General features: G+C 38.4%; 1 protein-coding gene across 6 annotated transcripts in view; it reads left to right on the top strand.

The window, feature by feature from the left end:
* The window catches only part of TBC1D4 (TBC1 domain family member 4), a 100939-nt gene that overhangs the window by 49889 nt on the left and 29301 nt on the right, over positions 1 to 21749 (top strand). For all 6 annotated transcript variants that reach the window (XM_032677608.1, XM_032677618.1, XM_032677625.1 and 3 more), the window contains exons 2-10: positions 4245 to 4847; positions 6191 to 6280; positions 9827 to 9931; positions 12439 to 12571; positions 14518 to 14609; positions 15407 to 15517; positions 16600 to 16719; positions 20303 to 20377; positions 21370 to 21596. In XM_032677608.1, coding sequence (XP_032533499.1) covers positions 4245 to 4847; positions 6191 to 6280; positions 9827 to 9931; positions 12439 to 12571; positions 14518 to 14609; positions 15407 to 15517; positions 16600 to 16719; positions 20303 to 20377; positions 21370 to 21596 — 1556 coding nt within the window. The remainder of the gene's footprint in view (positions 1 to 4244; positions 4848 to 6190; positions 6281 to 9826; positions 9932 to 12438; positions 12572 to 14517; positions 14610 to 15406; positions 15518 to 16599; positions 16720 to 20302; positions 20378 to 21369; positions 21597 to 21749) is intronic.

A 21749-nucleotide genomic window follows, 5' to 3' on the forward strand; every position in this document is an offset into this window, starting at 1 on the left:
GGTCTTAAAGTACACGTGCTGCTACTTTCTCCTGACAGGCATGTATGCTCTTGACAACATCCTGGAGGGGAAGAAGGCTCATCTGAAGCTCTCACATCCATTTTGTTTGGTTTCAGTTTATTAATACCTGAGAAGGTTTAGTGTGCCTGTTACTGTTTAAGCATGAGGTCACTATTATATTAGAGAAAGCTTTGTGTGCTGTTCCAACATATTTGAGTAAGCATGTTGGGTGGGGGGTTAACTACTTTGTTCTGCTTCTTATAATAGCCTGCTACTCCTCAACAGCTTAGGGAAACTTCATTAATAAAACCTATAGTAATGGCCTACATTACGTTTCTGCTTTTGAGAACTCCTGTCCCAGCACTGCCCTATCAGCTCCTACCTTTCGGGTCTGGGAAGCCCTCTGCAACTGCCTTTGGGACGTAGTCATTTTCTCTTCTGTCCAGCAACATTTGGAAAAAGGTTATAGGCCCCTAGACCATGGGATTTGGGAGAAGCAAAGCAGGGGAGAATTAAGTCTTCTTGCATTGTTCCAGCAGTAGCACCACTGGGTTTGTTCAGGCTGAAATTGTGCCTCTCTCACCCAGAAAATACACTACTTAGCCCCCTCTAACCTAGTCTTCCTTCTTGATATAACAAAAAAATTCTGTGTGTTAAATAGATTAATTGCTAAAATATTTTAAGGATTTAATTTCTTTATGTTCAGGTGAATGCTGAAAACCTATGCAATGACTCATTTAACCTTTTTATTTTGTTCTACTAAAAAAGGTGGTAGTAGGTGTCCAAAAAGATCTGCAATGGCCCTGTCTGTGTCTGGAGCAAGAGTCCCATTTCTCTCCTTTGGCTGCTTAATTTCATGAGACTGCTGCAGGGAAATACTAGAATTTGGAAACACATTAATAAGTTTTGACTGTTTCAGGAGTCTGCCTTCTTAATATTCCTAAACTGATTTCTAAACGTAGTTAAGCATTTTCATCCAGGTAATTTAGTATTTTGAAAGCTCTGTTCTGCTTATGATGTTGTTTAACTTTGCCCTGCAATTTTGCCATTAACAAATAAGCTAATATCCAAATCCAAAAAAGTTACAAAACTTCGATGGTGAAACTTTTCTGACTAGGGCTTCTTGATATACAGAGGAACAAAATGTCAAACCCCAATGATGCATGCCAAAGAAATATGTAGAAAGTCATATTGGGATGATTACTGTGCTGATAATGGTGTAACTTTTCCTGTATCTTGCATTTCAGGAAAATACAGGTGAAAACTCTTCATTAGACTCCACTTGATTGCAGTTATGGGTTTCGCTCAAAGTCAAAATTTTAAATGAAAATATTGTCATGTGATCAGGTATATCTCAGATAGCTGTAATTCTTGGTTCTTGATAAGGAAGTGTCACTCTGGAAGTGAAGAGAGTCAGGTCTAACAGTAGAAGCTGGCACATTGTCAGTCCTTGGGTACATCGTCATCAGTATACAGTTACTCCTGTGCACTAAAGACCAGCAAAATCCATGTGTATGACTAATAGCCAGGCGGTGTTAGTATCTGTCTTGCATGTTATACTTGACACTGTTTTTCACACCATACTATCTAGAGTATCCATGAAAGAACCAGTAAGCATCTGGAACTGGTTCTGGGCTGTCTGATAGATATTAGTTATCAATTGTGAAATCCCTGTATTAGCTTATTTTCCTCTTCAGCTGTATATAGGAGAAGTATTCGTAACTACAGACATTAAATGGATCTCAAAATTTTCTCCTTGATTTTTCACTTTAGTTCTGTGTATAGGTCAAAAAATAGAAAAAAGTGAATACTGATGAGGGAGCACTCTAAATAGCCTGTAAAAAAATTCATTTAAACAAAGCAGGGAATAAGGATTGTTTGGACTGTATGAGCTGAAACCCCTGCTCTAATGCTAGGATCCATATATGCATAAGTGAAAATACTATATGGTGCAAAAGCTATACAAGGAGCAGGGATTCTGAAACAATAATTGTGACTTAAATATGAATGTCTGAAGAGTACACACAATCTGGAAAAGATAGAAGTAAAACCAAGTGGTAAACAGCAGGATGAGTGGTGTCTTTTTCTGAATAGAAATGCAGTTACTTAAAACTGTGCATGTATTTGTGGTGGAGATCTCTGACAGAGGAGGGAATGGATGGGTATTTCTGTTGTGGTACAATTGGTAGTGTCTTATCCCCAGATATTTGGAGATTTGCTGGAGGAGGAGAGACAGGGAAGGATGTGTTAGTAGGCTAGTGGGTATTTTTAGAAAGACTTAAGAATTTCCAGTCTTTTTTCTTAGAAGTGATGAGCAAGAGGCTCAGTACACTTTTTAAAAAATTCAAATTACCAATTAAACAGCTGACAATGTTTAGTTGATCGTATGTGGAATTTATGCATTTTTAATACAATTATCATTTTTCACTGTACTTTGAATAGAAATATATGTGAAATGCCCTTTAACAGGTTCTGGATTCTTAAAAGGGAAATGTTAGACAGCTAGTTCATGAATGTCGTTATAATAGAAAACTAAGGAATTTAAACTCTAGAGCTTCTCTGAGCACAGGCCACAGAAAGAATAAGAGACCCATCAGTGGAAAAAGAGCTGCATCTTGGAATGCGAACAGGCATGTATAAAGTGAGAATTGTTCATGTCCAGCTGAGCTGGCACGGCTGGGAGGAAGCACACCTTGGGTGATGGTTAAGCAGCCTGTAGTGAGAATGAGTGAAGAATAGTTACCCTCTAGTGTCTGTGTTATATCAAGACTTAACTTTTAGGCTTACTGAAAACTGAGATGATGATGACATCTATAGGGATAAAAGCCAAACAGTCAGTAGACCTTAGGGTAATTGAACTTCATTTTGCAATAAATGAACTGGAAGCAGATTTGAACTGAATGCCCAAGGGGTGAGGAGTGTGTAATAGGAGATGGGGATTAAGACGAGGTAATTTTCCACTGTGACTTGCAAAAGTGCTGGTATCAAGGCTTCAGCTGGTATCATGTGACTGAAAGAAAGAGATGCTGTTGGGAGCATGGATTATTTATTAAGGTGTGACTTCAAAGTTATCTTTTTTTAATAGAAAAATTCTTTGAAAGATATCAAATATTATTGATATGGTTATAGAATACAAAAGCTGTTGATTGATTATATTGGACTAGGTGAATGTTGAGAACCGATTTCTCTTGGAAAGAAGATGTATAGATATTCTCTCTTTATCTCATTGTCACTAGTAATTTCCCCAGTGCATGTAACATGATGCCTTTCATTATCCTTCCAGAGAAAATGAGTCATGGTGGAAAGAGGTTTGGTTAAGAGGAATAGGTACTGTCAAAAGTGCAACTAGTATCACTCTGATCTGCAGTCAGTAGAGTTGGATAAGTCCTAAGTCCTTGTTTTCTTTATTGAAGCCAAAACAAAAAAAAGAACTTTTGTATTAAATATGTTGATATTGAAAGCAGACTCCTCCCAAGGTGATAGGGATAAAATGGAGGAAGAACCATGTGTCTTTGAGACTGGGTGGTACAGGGCTGAAATTGAGAGTTTCTACTGGACATGCACAATTTGTCTATACAGGATGTAGCAGGAATCTGTGGGTAAGAATGACAGAGGAGAAGGGAGATTTGGGTGTGCTGCTTAACTGCATGACTGAGACAGCAGGGAAGTGTGACCTTAAAGTGAACTATGTCATAAGGTGGATGAGGTGAGGTTTTTGTAGTAGATAATAAATGATAGCTAATGCAACTGTACATGGTATTTCAGTAAAATTTCCATGTTCTTGCTACCTGTATTCCAAAGCTGTCAGTTGAAACTGATGGATATTGCTGGTCTCTTTTTCCCAAAACTGTTTCCACAACAGGAACAGTGATGGCCCTATGCAAAATACATCAGCAAAACATGCCGATGTGGGCAGAGGACCACAGAAAAGAAAAGGCAATCTCAGTAAAAATAAACAAACAAAAAAAAAGATGTGAACATTTGTCAGTAGGCCTTCTGGTAATTTAAAACCTTATGTTCTGAAACAAGTTCCAGAAAAAAAATTATTTGCTTTGCTTCCACTGCATAAATTATCTACACAGAATTTAAACTTTACTGGTTTTATATTGTTAGCCAAGAAGATAGGGGCACTCTGCTGAAGAAATAGCTAATGTAAATACTTACTGTAATAAATGTCTGACATATCACTGGCTGTGCTCTCTCACTTGCGGTTACTAAACAGGCCTTTCACACTGTCCACTTAGGTTCCTGATGTCATCAGCAGCATAAGACAAGTCTCCAAAGCCGCACTAAAAGAAGATGCCAAACCAAGTAAGGATAGTGAAGATGCCTTCTATGACTCTCAAAAATTTGAGGTCCTTTACTGTGGAAAGGTGACAGTGGCTCACAAGAAAGCTCCTTCCACGCTAATTGATGAATGCATAGAGAAATTCAGCCTTCATGAGCGCCAGCGCCTGAAACTATTAAACGAACAGCGCAATAATGAGTCAAGTTTGGACTTGCCTCTGTGTGAAGAAAACGTGCCAGCTTCTTCATTGGATAGCCCTTTTGAGGAACTGGACAGCCCAAATAACACTTCAGGGCATGCTGCAATGTTTACAGTCGGCAGCCAGACCAACTTGACCAACCTGGCCAGCACTCGTAGCTTCTTTCCAGAGAGTATTTTAGAGGACTCTGGCTTTGATGAGCAGCAAGAGTTTCGCTCCCGGTGCAGCAGCGTCACTGCAGTTACACAAAAAAGGGTTCATGACGCAAACCTGAAAATACAGTCACGCAGAAGACACGCAAGTGCACCCAGTCATGTTCAGCCCTCTGATTCTGAGAAGAACAGGACAATGTTGTTCCAGGTGTGTACTAGGAGGAGCAATTTCTTGTTGGTTTTGTACTGTATCTTTTTCCCCTGTGCAGTTTGAAGCTGAGACAAGTTTTGCCTTATAAGTAGTATAGGTCCAGTATGGTTTCATGATTTCTCATAAATATTTATGTATCTGTTCATAAATGATTGCAACAGAAGTAGCTGAACTTTCTTAAGGAAGTCACCTCAAGTCATGAGCTTGGACAGATTTTAAAGAAAAGTAATTACTTATAGAGTAATCACTTAAAGGAGCAGCGTTTTTAGAGAAATAATTATTTTATATGCAGTTCTGGATTACCTGTATAGATGACATCTAGAACCTGGCTGGAGAAGTGAGTATTCTTTCGAAAAGAGAGTCGATGCAAACCAAACCTCTTTTTTCGTGCTCTTAAAAAGAAACTCACAACTTCACATAAGATTTTCGCAGCCTTACATTTTGCCCAGCCCCTTTGTGATGATTTGTCTTATCTTTCCCAGATGAGTACTCAAACATCTCTGCACTGAAGGCTTCTTCCTTCACACCTCAGTGGTTATTTCTTCTCTTGCCTGAAGTGTATTTCACATCTTTGGAACTTATTTTGAGAAAACAAAAGGATGTGTAAAAGAGATGACCCATAAAAGGAAAAGTCCTTGGACCTTAAAGTAACAGGGGACTAAATGCCTGGATTTTGTCTTTCCATTTGTTTTAAAGATCATTCTTGCCTTTTATTCTCTTGGGGGAATGATAACCGAAGTGAGAATTGCCCTTCAGAAAGCCACAGCTATCCCTTATAATGCATTTAGCTGAAAAATTTTCTGAAATCTGTGGAATAAGTTCCATAGGCTTGAGAAACAGTTTGGGAAAACTGAAAGATAGTTTACTGCAGAACCTACTCTCTCATCTGGAATTAGTACAAACCAAGAAGTACCACCTCAGTTTCTCAGGTAACCTATGGTATGATTTGAAAAACAAACATCATTGTAGCTTTTAATTTAGCCACATTGTTTGCTAAAGGTTTTAGTATTGTCTGTCAATGTGATCTTTGGACCAAAATCTGATCTCAATCAATCCCAGCTTGAAGGGAAAAGGGGTGGGAGGGGGAGAAGAAAAGCTGTTTTCTTTCAAATTCAACTTTTTCTTTCCAATTCTTTCCTGTTCAACTGAGTGTATTGTGCTTGCTGAAATATTCTTACTCAATATAGACAGAATTATGGCACCCTTGTAAAAGCTGAGTAAGCTGATGTGCCAAAGAAAGGCTGTGTGAACAAGAAAGAGCTAGATTCTGACATTTTTGTTGCTGTCAGTGCTGTACCTCCAAGACAGTCATAAACTAGACTTATTCTTCCCCCTCTCAGGTTGGAAGGTTTGAAGTTAACCTCATCAGTCCAGACACCAAATCTGTTGTGTTTGAAAAGAATTTTAAAGATATCTCCTCATGCTCTCAGGTAAGCATTATTAAAAAGCAACATGTAGATCAGCAGAAGAAAAAGATTTTATTTGTTCTTTGGTTGGCTTGCCTTGCTAGTCTGTAGGCAGGAGAAAAAAAGAAATGTAGAATTCTTTGTCAATGTTCTGTGCTATTTTCCCTTGTTGAGTCTCAAAGGCCATTTAAAAACAGTTTATCATATCTCACCCTTAATAAGAGTAAATTGTTGTTTTATACCATTGGCTCCTTAATTTAAAAAAAAGGGAGGGGTGATTGTGACTAATGTATACCCAAATCCTGCATAAGTTTGATGCATCAGCTTATTTGGGGAGTATGACTAAAAAAAATGAATATTAAACTGCCATTGCCTCACAAACAGTTGCAGCAGACTGGAATTACTATTTGCCTTTACAAGAGTGAGAGCTGTTATTCAAATTGTGGCTTTCACTCGTCTGGTAGCAGTTTCAACTAGAATGTAATGTCATTTCCAAAAAGCTTAAGTACAGAAAAGATGAGTACAAAATAGCGGTAGTGGCAACTTTGATTATTGGTCAGCAAAGTATAAAGTGTTCTGCTTTGGGCGAGCATTGGATATGTTTTTGGAATTAGCTTAATCTCCATTTAGGATACTCTGAGTGTGCTGTTCCTGAGCAGGAAGTTCCTGAAAGCCTTCAGAATGAAAGGAAGAGAGCATCAGATCAGCCCTCCAGAAAAACAGCAGTTTACCTGCATCACTTCTACTGGAGAATATGGCAATAGCTATGTCCAGTAATAAAAAAATATTTCTTATAAAGTTAAATGCCGGGGCTGAGGGATTCACATTTCCATCTTGCTGTTTTTCGGTACCTCTTACTTCAGACACTTTCTGTTTTGATGTTTTACTTCATTACCTCCTTTCATTTGCCATGCCACATGCATCACTTCAGTCCTCCTTAAACATTTTTATTCTAGTTTAAAGTACACGTCTGGCATTCTCTAAACCTATTTCACTCCCAAGTGCTTTCATTTTAATGCTATTAACAAATCTGCTCTTCATGACTGGTCTACCAATTCTAATACAAATTAAGAACTGGTCAATACTTGTAACTCAAGTGGAGTCTTGAGCTACTAACTAAAGGTCCAGATCCTTAAGCTGACTCTACTGTTAAACTACAGTTTGTATTGCTTTTCGTAGAGAAAAAAGGCTAGAATGGGACAGTGTAATCAAACAGTGATGTAGTAATAGCTTTATAATAAATGCACATCAAAGAGGTTCTTAAAGAAGGGGTAAGGAAACCAGAATTTGCAGACAGCTTTGGTCTTCTGCTTTTTGGGTGTACTGAACTGAGTGAATATGACACTTTGGCTTTAGGTACTGCCTCCTAGGTTGTATATACATACTGATAATAGTCAAACAAAACAGTTCTAAGCAGGAACAACCTTTGTTCTGCTGACTTTAAAGCATGGTGACCAGCAAGACAGTGGCAGACTTTCAAAGCTCAACTTTCCTTCAGGAAAATAGTTGTGTAGAGTAAATAGTGTCAAGTAATGCTGTGTGTTGGACTTTGGAGGTGGAGTTTTTCACACCACCTCTTCACTTTCATTTGGAGCAAAGCTTCTGTTATTTTGCATTCTTGAATATCTCAAAGTGGCACTAACAATACTCTAGGGGGATTTGTTTGATTTCTTTTTTTAATGCAAAACAGCTACTTTAGAGAAGTTGAGGGGGTTCTGTGTTCAATAGAAATGAAACATTAATTTGTTGAAGACTAAGTATTGGTTGCATAAACCTCTTCTTTAAGAACTTGATGCTAGCCACAGGGCTTCTCTGTTATGAATTTACAGGGCAGTGATTTACTGTGTATTGTGGACTGAAGCTTAGGAGTATTTGTTCTTTAAAGCTTTACAAACAATGAAAAGGAGATGTTCTGGTCAGTTTGCCTTCTGGATTCTCTTAGTCTGGTCTAATAAAGGTACTTTTTATTAGATTAAGTGTGGTTGATCTGCTGCATTCAATTAATTATCCACACTCCATATACTTGTCAAAGCAGCAAATATAATTGATGATAAACCTCTGTGTGTGTGCTGATTAAACTCAGGTATGAGACAGCTGTAGAAGTTTTCTTGTTGCAACCTTGCTGACCTTGAGGGAACCCAGAACAACAAAAAACTTGGTTCATTTGTCATGACAGGTTCAACCACACTCTTTGAGAAATGTGATGAAAGTAGTGTTGATTGAGGAACATACTGTGGTGTTTGCCTCAGTAGTGCAAGTGTCACATCTGTCTCTCCTTTTGAATGTTCTCCTGTTGAGACTGAGAAGTCAGAGAGCAGTAGGCCTGTTCAGGAACTGTCAGCAGTGAGGGAACTGGAATCTCCCCAAACCACCTTTAGTAAACATGTTTTCTTCACAAAACAGGCTGCAACACTTCACTGATCTATCTATAGATCAACATGTATATACATCTGACCTTTTTTATTTTATGCTTTGGAAGACTTCGTGTGTCATGAGAAAATAAGTCCAGTTAAGTCAAGATTACTGTGGACCATCGTTAAACTAATGCCATTAGTGTCATTTTAGACACCGTCTGCACCTCTGTTAAGTTTTAAGTGGCACAAATGTAACTTTTGGAATTTTGTTTTTAAAAACAACAGCATGTAGTGACGCTATGTTCAGTCTGTCACGTACTTCATTTCCAATTTTGTTGAGAGTGTTTTCTGTAGTGACAGGCAAGTTGCTTTGCCTCCTCCTCTCTTTTATGATATAGGTGTTTTCTTTGGAGATGGATCCAAGCAAACAAGTTCTGCTTTCTGTTGTATTTGAACTTGAGAGATTAGCCTTTCATTTGGAGAAAATCTACTATTACTATACTGAGATGATAAAAACATTGGCAAAAGCTTTAACAATAGTGAGTCATGTTCCATGAATTGAGACTGGAAATATAGTGTTTCTTAGGAAGCTGCTCTCTTTGATCTTCTTAGTGCTGTTTTTAGCAAGGCAATGTTCCCTGTCAAGTTGTTAGACCAAGATCTTAAAAGAAAACATCAGTAGTAATATATAGTAAGTCTTGAAACTTCGGGTATGTAAATCAATCTCAATCTCAAAGAATTTATTTCAGAATTTGGTTGGAATTCTGTATGTCACCACTCATTCTCTACCTTTTCTTTTCTTCTGGTATAATTTTAACATGTATTACAGAAAAGGAAAGGTCTGTTGCTACTCTGTTGCTTCTTCAGTCCTGTGTTTTAGCATGGGCTTATTACATCAAGTTTTCACTGTGGAGGCAATTCCAAATATAACCTAGAAATCTTTAGTTCACTTCCCTGAAAATCCAGTCAAGGTCAAGGTCTATGGCTTTATAACTTCTGTTTTGATTGTGTAAAGATCTTTATGTAACTTTTAAAAACAGAAAGCAATTTATAAGGTAACGATAGTAGTTGTAAAATTAGGAGCATGCATTTATAGTTTCTCAAATTTTTGCATGGGCAAGAAAGTGTTGGAGTCTGACAACTATTTTTAGGATCACTTTGGAAACTAAACCTCTTTATAAAATAGTCCACTAATGTTGTTTTTGAACTCTTGTAGGGTATAAAACACGTTGATCACTTTGGTTTCATTTGCCGGGAATCTGTGGAAACTGGGTTAAGCCAGTATGTTTGCTATGTGTTCCAGTGTGCAAGTGAGTCTCTGGTGAGTATTTATTAATGATCCTGACCTTTTCATCAGAGGATTTCTAAGGTATTTCCTAAACAATGTGAGTCTCTGTTATTCTGCTGTGTCAGTTGAGCCTCAGTGGTCACATCTTCCCAGGTGCAAGACTGTGCATATGCAGATATGCAGTAGGAAGTGCTACATTCCGTTCCTGCATAACCATATCCTACTATTTGGCTGATGCATATATCAGTAACAAATAGAAAAAAATCCATATGGGTGTGTTCATGTATGCAGAACATGAGCATATTTGGGCTCTGTATTTGATTGTAACTCTTCAGTTTCTAACTGTTGAGAGACATGGTTCTCTCCATTAAACATGTAGAAACATGTATTGAATTAGTAACAAAGCTGATGATAAAACCCAAACATACACTTGGTGTGGTTTAAACTACTGTCTGATCCTGCATCCGTCTTTACCATGCGTATGGCTTTAGGATTTTTCCTGTAGTATGTTTTGTTCCTCAGTAGAAGAAAATAGCAGTATCTGATCACAGAAGAAGAAAACTACAGTATGTATGGATGTATGTAATTCTGAAAAAGTCCATTGGACATTTGATAAAGTATGTATCAATTAATTGAAGTTCCAGGTGCCACTGATTTTAACTGATAACAGGTAACTTAATAATGTGAGAGTATACAGGAAATAATTTTGACTACTTTTTTTTTTTTAGAGTTCTGACACCTTAAAAGAATTTGTTTTCTGTTCTGAACTGTGTTTGTCCCTGATGGCTGTGGTAACAGCTGCTAACTCTTTTTCAGCTAAACTTAAAAATCTCTTTTCCAGTTAGCTGAAAATGTAAGTTTTCCATTGACTAGCTTCATAGTGAATAGATTTACATCAGTAAAACTTTAAACAGCTAACAACCCTAGATGTACAATGGCAACTGAGGCTGCACTTTTATCAAAATGGGAGCTTATGGAATCAGCTCTATCATTGTACTAACAGAAAATGTTACATCTGACCTACTATAAATCTGACCATGCATAATTCAGAGGCTTAAGTGGTATATAAAACCTCCATGTATTTATGAACTTCTTTACATATTCTGGTACTGATATGTGTGGGTATGCCCACATTGCAATATGAAATGAAGATTCCTGAGCTGCTTTCAGATGCAATTGCTTGGACCCCAGTGGCAGTTTGACTGTGGTAGGGCAGAGCTTTCCAGATTCTCTGCTGTCAGGCAGGCTTTGTTGGTAGGCTTGTGTATATTTGCTCTAAATCTAGTTAGGGTTTGTGCTACAATTCTCATGGCTTTAGTGTAGTCATAATCCTTATGCTTAGCACTGTTCTCTGGATCTTCCACTGGAGGGGGATTGTAGCCCGCTTAAAAAACTTAACAGTCCATGTTGCAAGATGGATATTCACTGTTCAATGTCCTGCTTTATTGCTAAGAAGAAAAAGCACCCAGAAATTGCTGGTAAAGCTTAAAACTGTGGGTTTTAAAACAAACAAAAAAGATCTGGACATACTGGGACACAAACTAGTTCAGATTTCTACATTCAGGTTCCATTTTTTCTCCCCAGTTACAAACCCCTCAAAAAGGTGTCTATGTTCTCAATGTTAAACTGCATGATTTTGGTCTGAAATATTTCAGCTTTCCTTTTCCTACTTATAAAAAAAGTAGCAAGTGGAGTGAGAACCTGATTCTGAAGTAGAGTACTGATTTCTTTCCTAAAATTGTTCTCAAGCAGTTGTCTCCTTCTTTCCATGCTTATGCAAACACTCAGGAAACAGGTTTTAATAAACATTTTATTCCCCCGAAATACAGACAAGGGACCTCCAAGTGTTTTGCATACAAGGTCTAGGAGCATATTTGAATGAATATGGAGAAGTGCTGTCCCCTCAACCTTTCTTAGACAAAAGTTTGAGCTTTTCCAGTGCTGTATTTGTGGTAGCAGCAGAGGAAATAGCAGGGCAGAATGCAAGGCAGGCCAGAAGTACTTAAAGATAAATTGTGATTATAATGAAGCCGGTAGCTAGTCTAGTAGCCTAGAGAAAAGTGAAATGCTGTGGAGAAGCTCCTATCTGGCAGCAGGGATGAGTCTGTAGAGGTTTATGCTAAAATGGTATAGTGGTGGAAGGAAAGTTGTTGAATGGAACACATGCAGTTTACAGGAAAAACTTAAAGCTAAAGAGATTAATGCTTTTTATTTAGGCAGCATATATTCAAGCCAAAAATTACCACTTGCAGCTTCTCAAAACAGTGAGTGCTTCCCAGTAAGCTTGAGTAGCTGCAGTCACATACTCAAAATTACAATGTCTGGCTGAACTTAAAGATGGTAAGTATCTACAGAACAGGTAGAAAGCTGGGAACACAACCTTGATCTCTTTAGAAGACAGTAAAAGGGTTTTTTCTGGTTTTGTGTTTGTTTTTTTTTTAAATTCTGAAGTACCTGTCTATGCCATGATTTTTAAATCTAATTTCACGTATATGGCATGCATTTTTGTTTAAATACTCTTTTCTCTCCCTCCCATACAGGTTGATGAGATAATGCTGACCCTGAAACAAGCCTTTAGCACTGCTGCTGCACTGCAAAATGCCAAGACACAGATTAAACTGTGTGAGGCCTGCCCTATGCATTCATTGCACAAACTTTGTGAAAGAATTGAAGGTAGAAGCTGAATTTATTTTCTAATTTTGTTTTGCTGATTATTGTAGAAGAATAACTTCATGTAAGAACAGAGAGAAAAATATCCCAATAAGCAACTCTTACCATCACTTTGCACTCTCTGTGTTTAGGTGGAGGTGTTAGCAGTAATGATACTGCAACCAAATCTAGTATAGCTTCTGTTATAAATACATACTCTTTCATCATCATACCTTTCTTGAACGTTAAGCAGAGCAGCAAAACCCACCAGTTCACCTTCCATTTGTTTGGTTTTTTGTCTCAAGTTGCATGCTTTTGAAATGAGTCATAAAAAGACAGTGGTGATCTAAAAGGATCTTGCTTTTCTGTGTGTTCCTTCTTTCCTGTGTGGGGTTGTTTTTTCCTTCTTTGTGTTTATTCTCTCACGCACTTCAAAACTTAGTTATACTATGGGGAAATAAATGATTAAGTTAGGAAACTACAAAGAATCAGAGAATATGATGAATCCAACCCTTAGCCCTGCACAGGACCATCCCCAAGAGTCAAGCCATGTGCCTGAGAGAATCATCCAAATGCTTCTTGAACTCTGTCAGGCTTAGTGCTGTGACCACTTCCCTGGGAAGTTCCAGCATGCAACCAGCATCTGGGTGAAGAACTTTTTTCTAATATCCAACCTAAACCCCCCTAACACAACTTCACAATCTTTGTAGTTTCTCTGAAAATGAAGAATGCCAAAACACATGTAAAAACTCTTACAAGATAGAATTTAAAACAAAAAAGTTAGGATCCTATTTTTATAGTCACTCTGCTATGTGTCCTTGCAAAGTATTATATGCAAAAAAAAAAAAGGCAAGTGTGTTATAAAAAGCAAATAGTCTTGTATCTTCTGGTCTGGTGATGATGGTGCTCGATATTGCCAGTTCTCCCATTCATTGAAAGTCACTGTTGCAACTTGCTTCCCTCTGGTGGATGACAAGCGAAGTATAAAATCCTAGTGGAGTGAAATTTTGTTAGGTTGTGACTGGTATTTTCTGGGTTTAACAACACATATTTGGAAGTGATAAAGTTTAACTGGGAAAGCCTTCTGTAAATGAAAGACTATAGAGGCTGCTGTATAAGGCAGTTAAGTATATTGAACACAGGTACTTACAGGATAAGTATCCAGTATTAAAATAAAATCTCTCCTAGGACAACAACTAGAGTACCATAATAGTAGTTTCATAAACTTCATACTTACTGACTGAAAGGCTTTAGTGTCCCTTTGTTTTTATCCATCTGCTTTGTTTTGAGTCTGAAGTTTGTCAAAATCAAACCTAAAACTTCATGACTTTGGAAAAGTCTTTTATCTGTTCTGGTTGCAGTTTTCTATGAACAATTTGTACCTTGGATGGAAAAAACATACCTTCATCTGGGATTTGTTTTCACCCACATTTTTTGTAGCTTCCTAGAATGAACTCTGAGAAAATTTGCACTTTTTATCGAATATCAGAAATTCTTCCCTTTATTCCACAGCTTTTATGCAGCTCTTGCTTTTTAAAGTGCTAAGTCTTTCAATTAGAAGCATCTGAAAACTTCCAAGTATCCTGTGCATGGATTATCTCTCAGTTATAACCCTGATCTGTTCCTCTCTTCCTCCTCTCCCATACAGTTGTCAGATTTTGAGCTGTCAGTGATCTCTTGGTACTAGGACAGAAGCCATCAGTGGGGTAGGGAGCACAACCTTATACATAGGAACCAGCCGCTAAACTGCTGCTACTTGTATTTTTACTGCTAAAGAAAGAAGACAAAACCATGTGGTTAGCAAAATCTGAATTATTTTTTATCATGAATACTGTGGATATACCACTGTCATACATTAAACTTGTAGGAACTCAAATGCAGGTTTATATTTTCTGCTGTCATTTTTCTCAAAAGTTTTTCGAGAGATCATTTGAGAATCTAGAATCTTTAATGGTCCTTTCTTTTCCCAGGACTCTATCCACCAAGAGCCAAACTTGTAATTCAGAGACATCTGTCATCACTAACTGATAATGAGCAAGCAGACATTTTTGAACGTGTTCAGGTAATACCTTAGAAGCTGTTCTTCCAAATTTGAAAAAGACCATGATAAAATGAACTAGATTTTCTTGCTTTTTATTACATTTAGTTTGTTATGTAGCTGATTTAGAATTTACTGCTTTTCCACCAAATATTTCATACTGAAATGTCCTGCTCCAACTTAGCCCCATGTATGATACACTGCTAGTGGAAAAGTTTGGTTTCCCGAGTTTGCTGAGATGCTCTGTGTTCTTACCCAGAGTGTATTTTTTTTTCTGAGCTTAGTTTTTCATCTGTAAACACATTTTCCCACCTGAAAATGATGTGGGAGTGGGTTGAGAGCAGGTGAGACATGCAGGTATCAGGAACATGTCTGGCACTTTTAGATTTTGTCTTTTTTTACTTATTTGGGCGCAACATTCTTGTGTAAGCAGATGTACTTAAGTGGATGAAGTATACAATGATTTAGGCTTCCAAAGGCTCTGCTGCTCTCTAGTTGCCTGAAGAATAGAATGGCTGTTTGGTTTTCCTGGGTTCCTTATGCCACTTACGAGACTATACACTGGCAAACAACTTTAGAAAACAAAATGTATGGGCGTAAGGCTCCCTTTTCTCCACAGCCTGTAAGGTGTTTCCATTTTAGTTCTGTTTTGCTCAGGAGAATGAGAGCACACAGACAGTATTGCAATTTGACACAATAATAGCGCACTCTGGGATTTGGTGTAGCAGTATATTAATTTCAAAGAATATATACATATGGAAAAAAAATAATCAAATCATGAATTGAAAGACAAATTTTCCTTTCTTTGCTGTTACTGACAGAAAATGAAGCCTGACAATGACCAGGAAGAAAATGAACTTGTGATCTTACATCTCCGTCAACTCTGTGAAACTAAGCAGAAAACGCACATACACATTGGTGAAGCACCATCGGTAAAGCTTGTTTTTGTATTATCCCTCTCCCTCTTCCCACTCTATTAAAATACAGTATTAATGTATATGGTCCTAGCAGGACCACTACTTTACTTCGTCAGGAGTGATTGAAGCTGGATATTGCAATTAAGAGAGGACTGTGAGAGAAGAATTTGATTTAATTTATAGTGACATGTTTGGGTTTTATAAGCTGAGGGGGGAAGAAAGGGAAGAAAGATAACCAAATACTTTTAGATCTATATTTCTTTACAGTGTGAGTATACCTCTTCTTTTTCTTTCTTCCTTGATCCCCCCTCCCAAGCAGTTATATTCAGGGAGAATAGAAATGAAGAGAGCATTGGTTTCTGTTGTGGGGTATCTATCGTAGTAGTTAGATTTGGCCGATAGAAAAGCACACACGCGCTGCACAAGGAGTTGAGACAAGAGCTGTCTGCCACGTCAGCGCAGCAGCATCCTTTATTAGGACAGCTAGCCCACATTTTCTCACACACTTTCTGTAAATAACATAATTTCTACAAAACATCATCACTATGCGCCTGCACCATGAACAAAGCCAACGTTCTTGTCCTTGTACATTTTATCCTCCCTAAACCTACTTATCACCTTTCCAATTAAGTTCCAGCTTCTTGAGGCTGCTCTGTTCATGGGAATGGTTAATTAGCTTCTCTGCTCTCACGGGAATGGTCTTATGCCATCCAATATATTATGTTCTTCTATGGGTTCAACTTCTAGGGGCTTAACGGGCCTGCCACTTCCCCCCACAGGTTTCATTTTAAACTATGAACTCATCTTGCAAAAGAAACATGTAACAGTATTGTTAAATTGATATACTTTTACAATATAGCCTTTAGGGATGGAATGTGCATTTAACTGTGGATTTGGTTTTTTGGGAGTGTGTTTTGGCTTTTTGTTTGGGTTTGTTTTTTTGGAGAGGGGTGATGGGTTTATGGTGTTCTTTTAATAAGAACCAACAGTATATTCTTTATTATGTAACTTGGTTTCAGCTCTAGTCATTGGAAATAGTCTTTGTGATTAAAAAAATAATTGCCAAAGCTGAGTTGTGTCCTTGCTCATTTCAACAGGTCATTTCTAACAGTTCGATTCCAGAAAGCACCACCAGTGGTGGCAGGTTTAAACTTGACATTCTGAAAAACAAGGCCAAGAAATCCTTGACTAGCTCTCTGGAAAATATCTTCTCGAGGGTAAGATTAACAACTCATTGTCATCAGCTCTCCCAGATCCCCTTGACAGTAAAGACCTATCAGATTTTTTTTGTTGTTTTGGCCTCAGTCTGATAAATGCTTAATGAAGCAATAACCCTATTGTGAAATCTGAGTTACAGCTGGGTTGATTGTGACTTAACTGCACTAGAAAGTTTATGGTAAGGCCACACGTACAGGGTGGAAAAAGGACAAATTTCTGAATAATGAACATTCATTGTAGGTGGCGAGTTAGTTGAGCATTATCAGATGTGTTGCTTCAGAATAAAAGTTAATTTTATCTCTTATGATCCCATAAAGAGACATCATTTTTTAAGGTGTGAATAAGTGTACCTGCATATAGTGGAAATCTTTCCTTTCTGAGAAGTAATGCTTTAGGCCTCATAGCTAAAAGTGCTTCTAGTAGGCACCAAGAATCTTCAGAAAGTAGTTACAAAGTTCCTTTTGCAGGGAATAAATAAGCAATAGTCTTAAAAAGCAAGTTGTTCTTCATTTTAATGTTCCTAGCCAGATATGATGTGAAATTGCAGATAATTACTGAAACTCTCTTATATGAAATATAAGAGAATATAAGAATTAAAATTCTTTTAATAAAGAAGTCTGAATTGCAAATTTTGCTTAGTGTCCCCTTGCTTAGTAGGTTGAGTCAGAGGAGAGACATATAGAGGAGTAACTGAAGAAGGCTGGGTGCCTGGAATCCAATGTGTCATTACAAAGTGTGATGAGCTGTGAGTACTGGATGGTGAGGTCTAAATATAACTTGGAGTAGTGAAATGAAGTTCCTTCTGCTAGTAATTTTAAAAGTACCATGCTAAATCAAGCACTAAGTTGCATTTGTCCTGCAGCTTCATAGGCATGTCATAAAGTAACCTACAAACGTAGAATGCCACAGATGTTCCCTATAAAGGAAACAAAATAGTGTTTGCCAGAGAGAATCCTTAGAACTTACAGTTAGGTGTCAATTTGGTCTTCTGCTGAAACTAGCATAGGTACTCTCCTGGTCAAATATGACCTCTGCTGTGTAGCAAGTTTAACAAGCTAGGAATTTGGTCTGAATATGGAGAAAGAGACAGAGAGGGATAGAGCATGCACAAAAGAGAGTGATGACAGTCAGAAGATCTGGATAATTTTGGCAGTTTGGAATATCGTCAAATGGTCACAGCTACAGTTGGGCCTTTCCTGAGTCTGATTTCTTTTCCACGTCCAAAGGACATGTGACTGGAAAGTAATCTAGCTCTGATGGTGGGTCACGAACCACAGTGGTTATGGAACAAGTGTACATCACTGAAATAACTCGGTAAAGCATATACAGGCATACTGGCACTCTGGTCATGTCAAGGAAAAATCAGTTGGACAAAGTACACTGCTTTAATTGAAAAGTCTCTAAAGGGAAATTTCTTAAAAATAGTTGTTGAGGTTTTTTAAGTAGTATCTTTCTTCTCACCAGGGCCACTTTGACATGCTGCATATTATAATGTAAGGATGTACACAGTCCATGATTGAGTTCAAGAGAAGGGGACACCTGAATTTGGATTAAGGCAATTTCAAGTTTGCTATTTATGAAGTGGACTTCCTGTTGTGAGGAATGTTGTTTCATCTTTAACCTCACAGTGCAATAGATCAGAAACAGCAGTATGTTGCAGGAAATCATGATACGTGTAGGGGTTCATCCTTGCTGATCCACTTAAAGGTTACACAATCCAAGACCAAGAAAAATTATTTGCAGTGCAGCTCAACCACTAATTATTTGATTAAAGCAAGTATATACAAGTATCTCTCTGCATTTGGCACTGTGTTATGTGCATACATGTTATACACAATAACTGTATCAATAGTTCATATTTTTCATCAGGCTATTACAACAAGCTTAATGGATAATGGTTAATTCCCGAAGGTATTTAAGCACTAAATACGTGTTGTTGTGGTGGGTTTTTCCTCCTTAAGCCAGGTGCAAATGGTATTGATCTTGTAATGGATGCTAATTATGCATAAGTTACCATCTTTATGTAAATGTACATTTAGGAATGAAGAGACCAAGAAAAAACTTAAGTTGGTTTTGGGCTTTTTTTTTTTTTTTAAGTTGGCATTCAGCATCTTTTTGTAGATAAAAAGGTTTATATAAAAAGTAAAAGTCAGTATATATTGGGGAGAGACTTAGACAGCCTGAATCTTAGCAAAGTTAAAAGAAGTGTGTAGTAACCAGATATCTAGGAACACTTTAAGTGGATGGCTTCTTAGCTAGGTAAATAGCATCAAGTGACATTTTAAGCTACTTGAAGGAGTGGCTGCTCACTACTTGCCATAGGGAAACATGCTGGTTTCTGTGCTCTGGCTTTGCTTAGTCCCAGAGGAATGTCACTTTTTCACTTCTTTGTTTTTCTGGACTGATCTTATTTTTGTGAGGTTTGAACTGAAAACAGGCCATGACTTCCTAATGAGGTACCTCAGGAAAATAAGTATAACCTTTCTTTGACCTCATGAACAGATTTCTTCCAGCCCACGCTGCACTAACCTCTTCTGTTGTTTTTCTTTCTTAACCAAAAGGCCCTTATTACAATGCCAAAAGTGTGTGCTTTCAAAGGTAGTGAGTTATTCTTTCCTCTTGTTTTATTGTGAGGGTCAGTGAAGAGATGCTTCAGGCAGAGTATTTATTGGTAATGCGCTTAAATGGAATAAGGTACTTAAAGGGCACTCTGAGTCTAGAAAGTAACCCTTACTAGGGAAAAGTAGGCTAAATAAATACTGCTGATGTTAACAAAACTTCCTCTGGAGTTGCAAGCATACCAAGAGGAGTTCTGTCTACAGTTTTCCTAAAACTTAGGCTATTTTTCTCCTGATAAAGTACTGAAAGCAACTTACTTCAGCAGTCAGAAGTGTCCAACAGCATACATCACCAGGGAGTTAAAGTTAGGAGAGAAAGGTATTCAAAAGTATTGCTGATCTATCACCTCTTCTTGTGAAACCAAAGGACCATTACAAGTTCAGCAAAGGTCCTCTAGCATTAATTTCTGGCAAATTCTTGTCAGGTTTATCTGAACTGTAAATGAAAAGTCTTGTTTGTGTCTTGTGCTATTTGGAGGGATTTGCAGCCAAAGAGCGTTTTTTTTCCCAGTTTTAGTACTTTAACTACTTTTGCGCAGGTGGACTGAATTTGTCTGAAATGTCTAGATATGGAGCAAATTGTGTTGATATTACAGTGTGTCACATGCATCCATTAACAGCAGTGCGTGCACAGTACTGAAGTCTGCACAGTTTTTGAACTCAGCTTTTTAAGCCAACTCAGCTATTTTGCCTCAGATGTATCAGGAAATATTCAGTTGATTCAGACAATAGAGTTGCAGGTTTAAAGCTCCTGGTAGCAATATGGGAGAAGGTACAGTTTGACCAGCTAAAGATGTCGCTGCTTGTAAAATCCTGTGCTTGCCCCATCAGCTGTGGTCTCATGTCAAACTTGTCTTGTGCCTGAACAGTGCTGTGTTCACTTGCAGAGGTGTTGCCATCTTTGCTTAACCTTCAGAAAAAGAGGAAAAAGACCAGGTTAGATTACTTGCCCTTTTTTTTGCAGGGAGCCAACAGAATGCGAGGCCGCCTGGGAAGTGTGGACAGCTTTGAGCGCTACAACAGCCTTGCTTCTGACAAAGTATGTAAGGAGCTTAGTTTAAATTGGCACGTTTTCATGTACGGGTGTTAATGAAGTGTAAATATGGCACTCTGGAAGGAAGTAGCACAAAGCACACCAATTTACAAAACTCGAAGAAGAATTTCCACTGGGAGTCAGGGGGTGTAAGAAAGCTGGGGTTTATGTTGACTTGAATCTTCAGCTTTAATCTGGTTATCGGGTTTTTTTCTACATTTCTCTTGCTTTACAAAAAACAAGGAGTTTCTGTTAAGTTTCTGCCTTGTTTTACTGAAGTAATTTAAAAAGGTCATGTCTCAACAGAAGGAAATGCGCTGAAGGTGAAGAATCCTTTCTTTAGTAATAGTTGATTTAGGGAAGTAAGAATTTCTGACCTAAACCCAGCTGTTGGGCATGCTGTATGGTAGCAAGAGGGCGGAACTCTGTTCACTTTCTTTTTATTTCCTGTTTTTAATGTTTTACCTCACATGAGAGTTGGTTGCTGATTTTCCCAGGAGTGAAGATTCTGTTAAGGTTTTCCTGCTACAGTTACTCATAAACTGGCTGTGTAATAACAGTCTCTCTTCCAGGATGTTGCTGTGACGGTACAGGAAGTATGCTCGCGATATGTCGAGGAAACTAGCTAAAAGCAGTTTCCCTAGTCTTTTCCATTCCCCTGTTTTCCCAAAAGAGACAAAAGTCTGGTAACTGGAATGCCAATCCCTGTGAGAGGATGCCCGGTGTAATTAATACATTGTTTGTCTTGCATATACATTTTTATTCTTCCCTCTGCTTTCTCTTTTTTTTTTTTTTTTTTTTTAAGAAGGATGCTGCTGGTTTTGAGTGAATTATCAAAGGATGTCTGGTTTGGGTGATAATTAGCATACAATAGGCCATGACCCAGAAGGGGGAGAGGCTTTGGTGCCCTGATGCTGCGGCGCATGGCCCGTGGGTTAGATGAGAGCTCTCGTAGGGCACAGAACGTCAGGCCTTACTCCGCCAGCACTTCCTTTCAGGACACTTCGCCGGGCGATTCCCCGCCAGCTACTCCTCCAGCTTCCCCCGTGTCCTCGGCCTGGCAGACATTTCCTGAGGAAGACTCGGAATCCCCCCAGTTCAGGAGGCGTGCACACACCTTCAGCCACCCCCCCTCCAGCGCCAAGCGGAGGATAACCTTCCAGAACGGGAGGTCCCAGAGTGTCCGGTCCCCGCTGCTGCGGCAGAACTGCGTGGAGGCAACAAGGTGAGTCAGAGAATGCTGTGCCAAGCTCCTGCTCTCTCCTGCGTTGCGATACGCAAGCCTCACTCCTTATGGACGCTGTTTCTGCACTTCTCCAGAGCTGGTTTGCCCATTCATATATTTTCAGCCTGTCTTTGCCTCCAAGTAGTTTGGTGC

The sequence above is a fragment of the Chiroxiphia lanceolata genome, chromosome 2, assembly GCF_009829145.1.
Source record: "Chiroxiphia lanceolata isolate bChiLan1 chromosome 2, bChiLan1.pri, whole genome shotgun sequence".
Classification (NCBI taxonomy): Eukaryota; Metazoa; Chordata; class Aves; order Passeriformes; family Pipridae; genus Chiroxiphia; species Chiroxiphia lanceolata.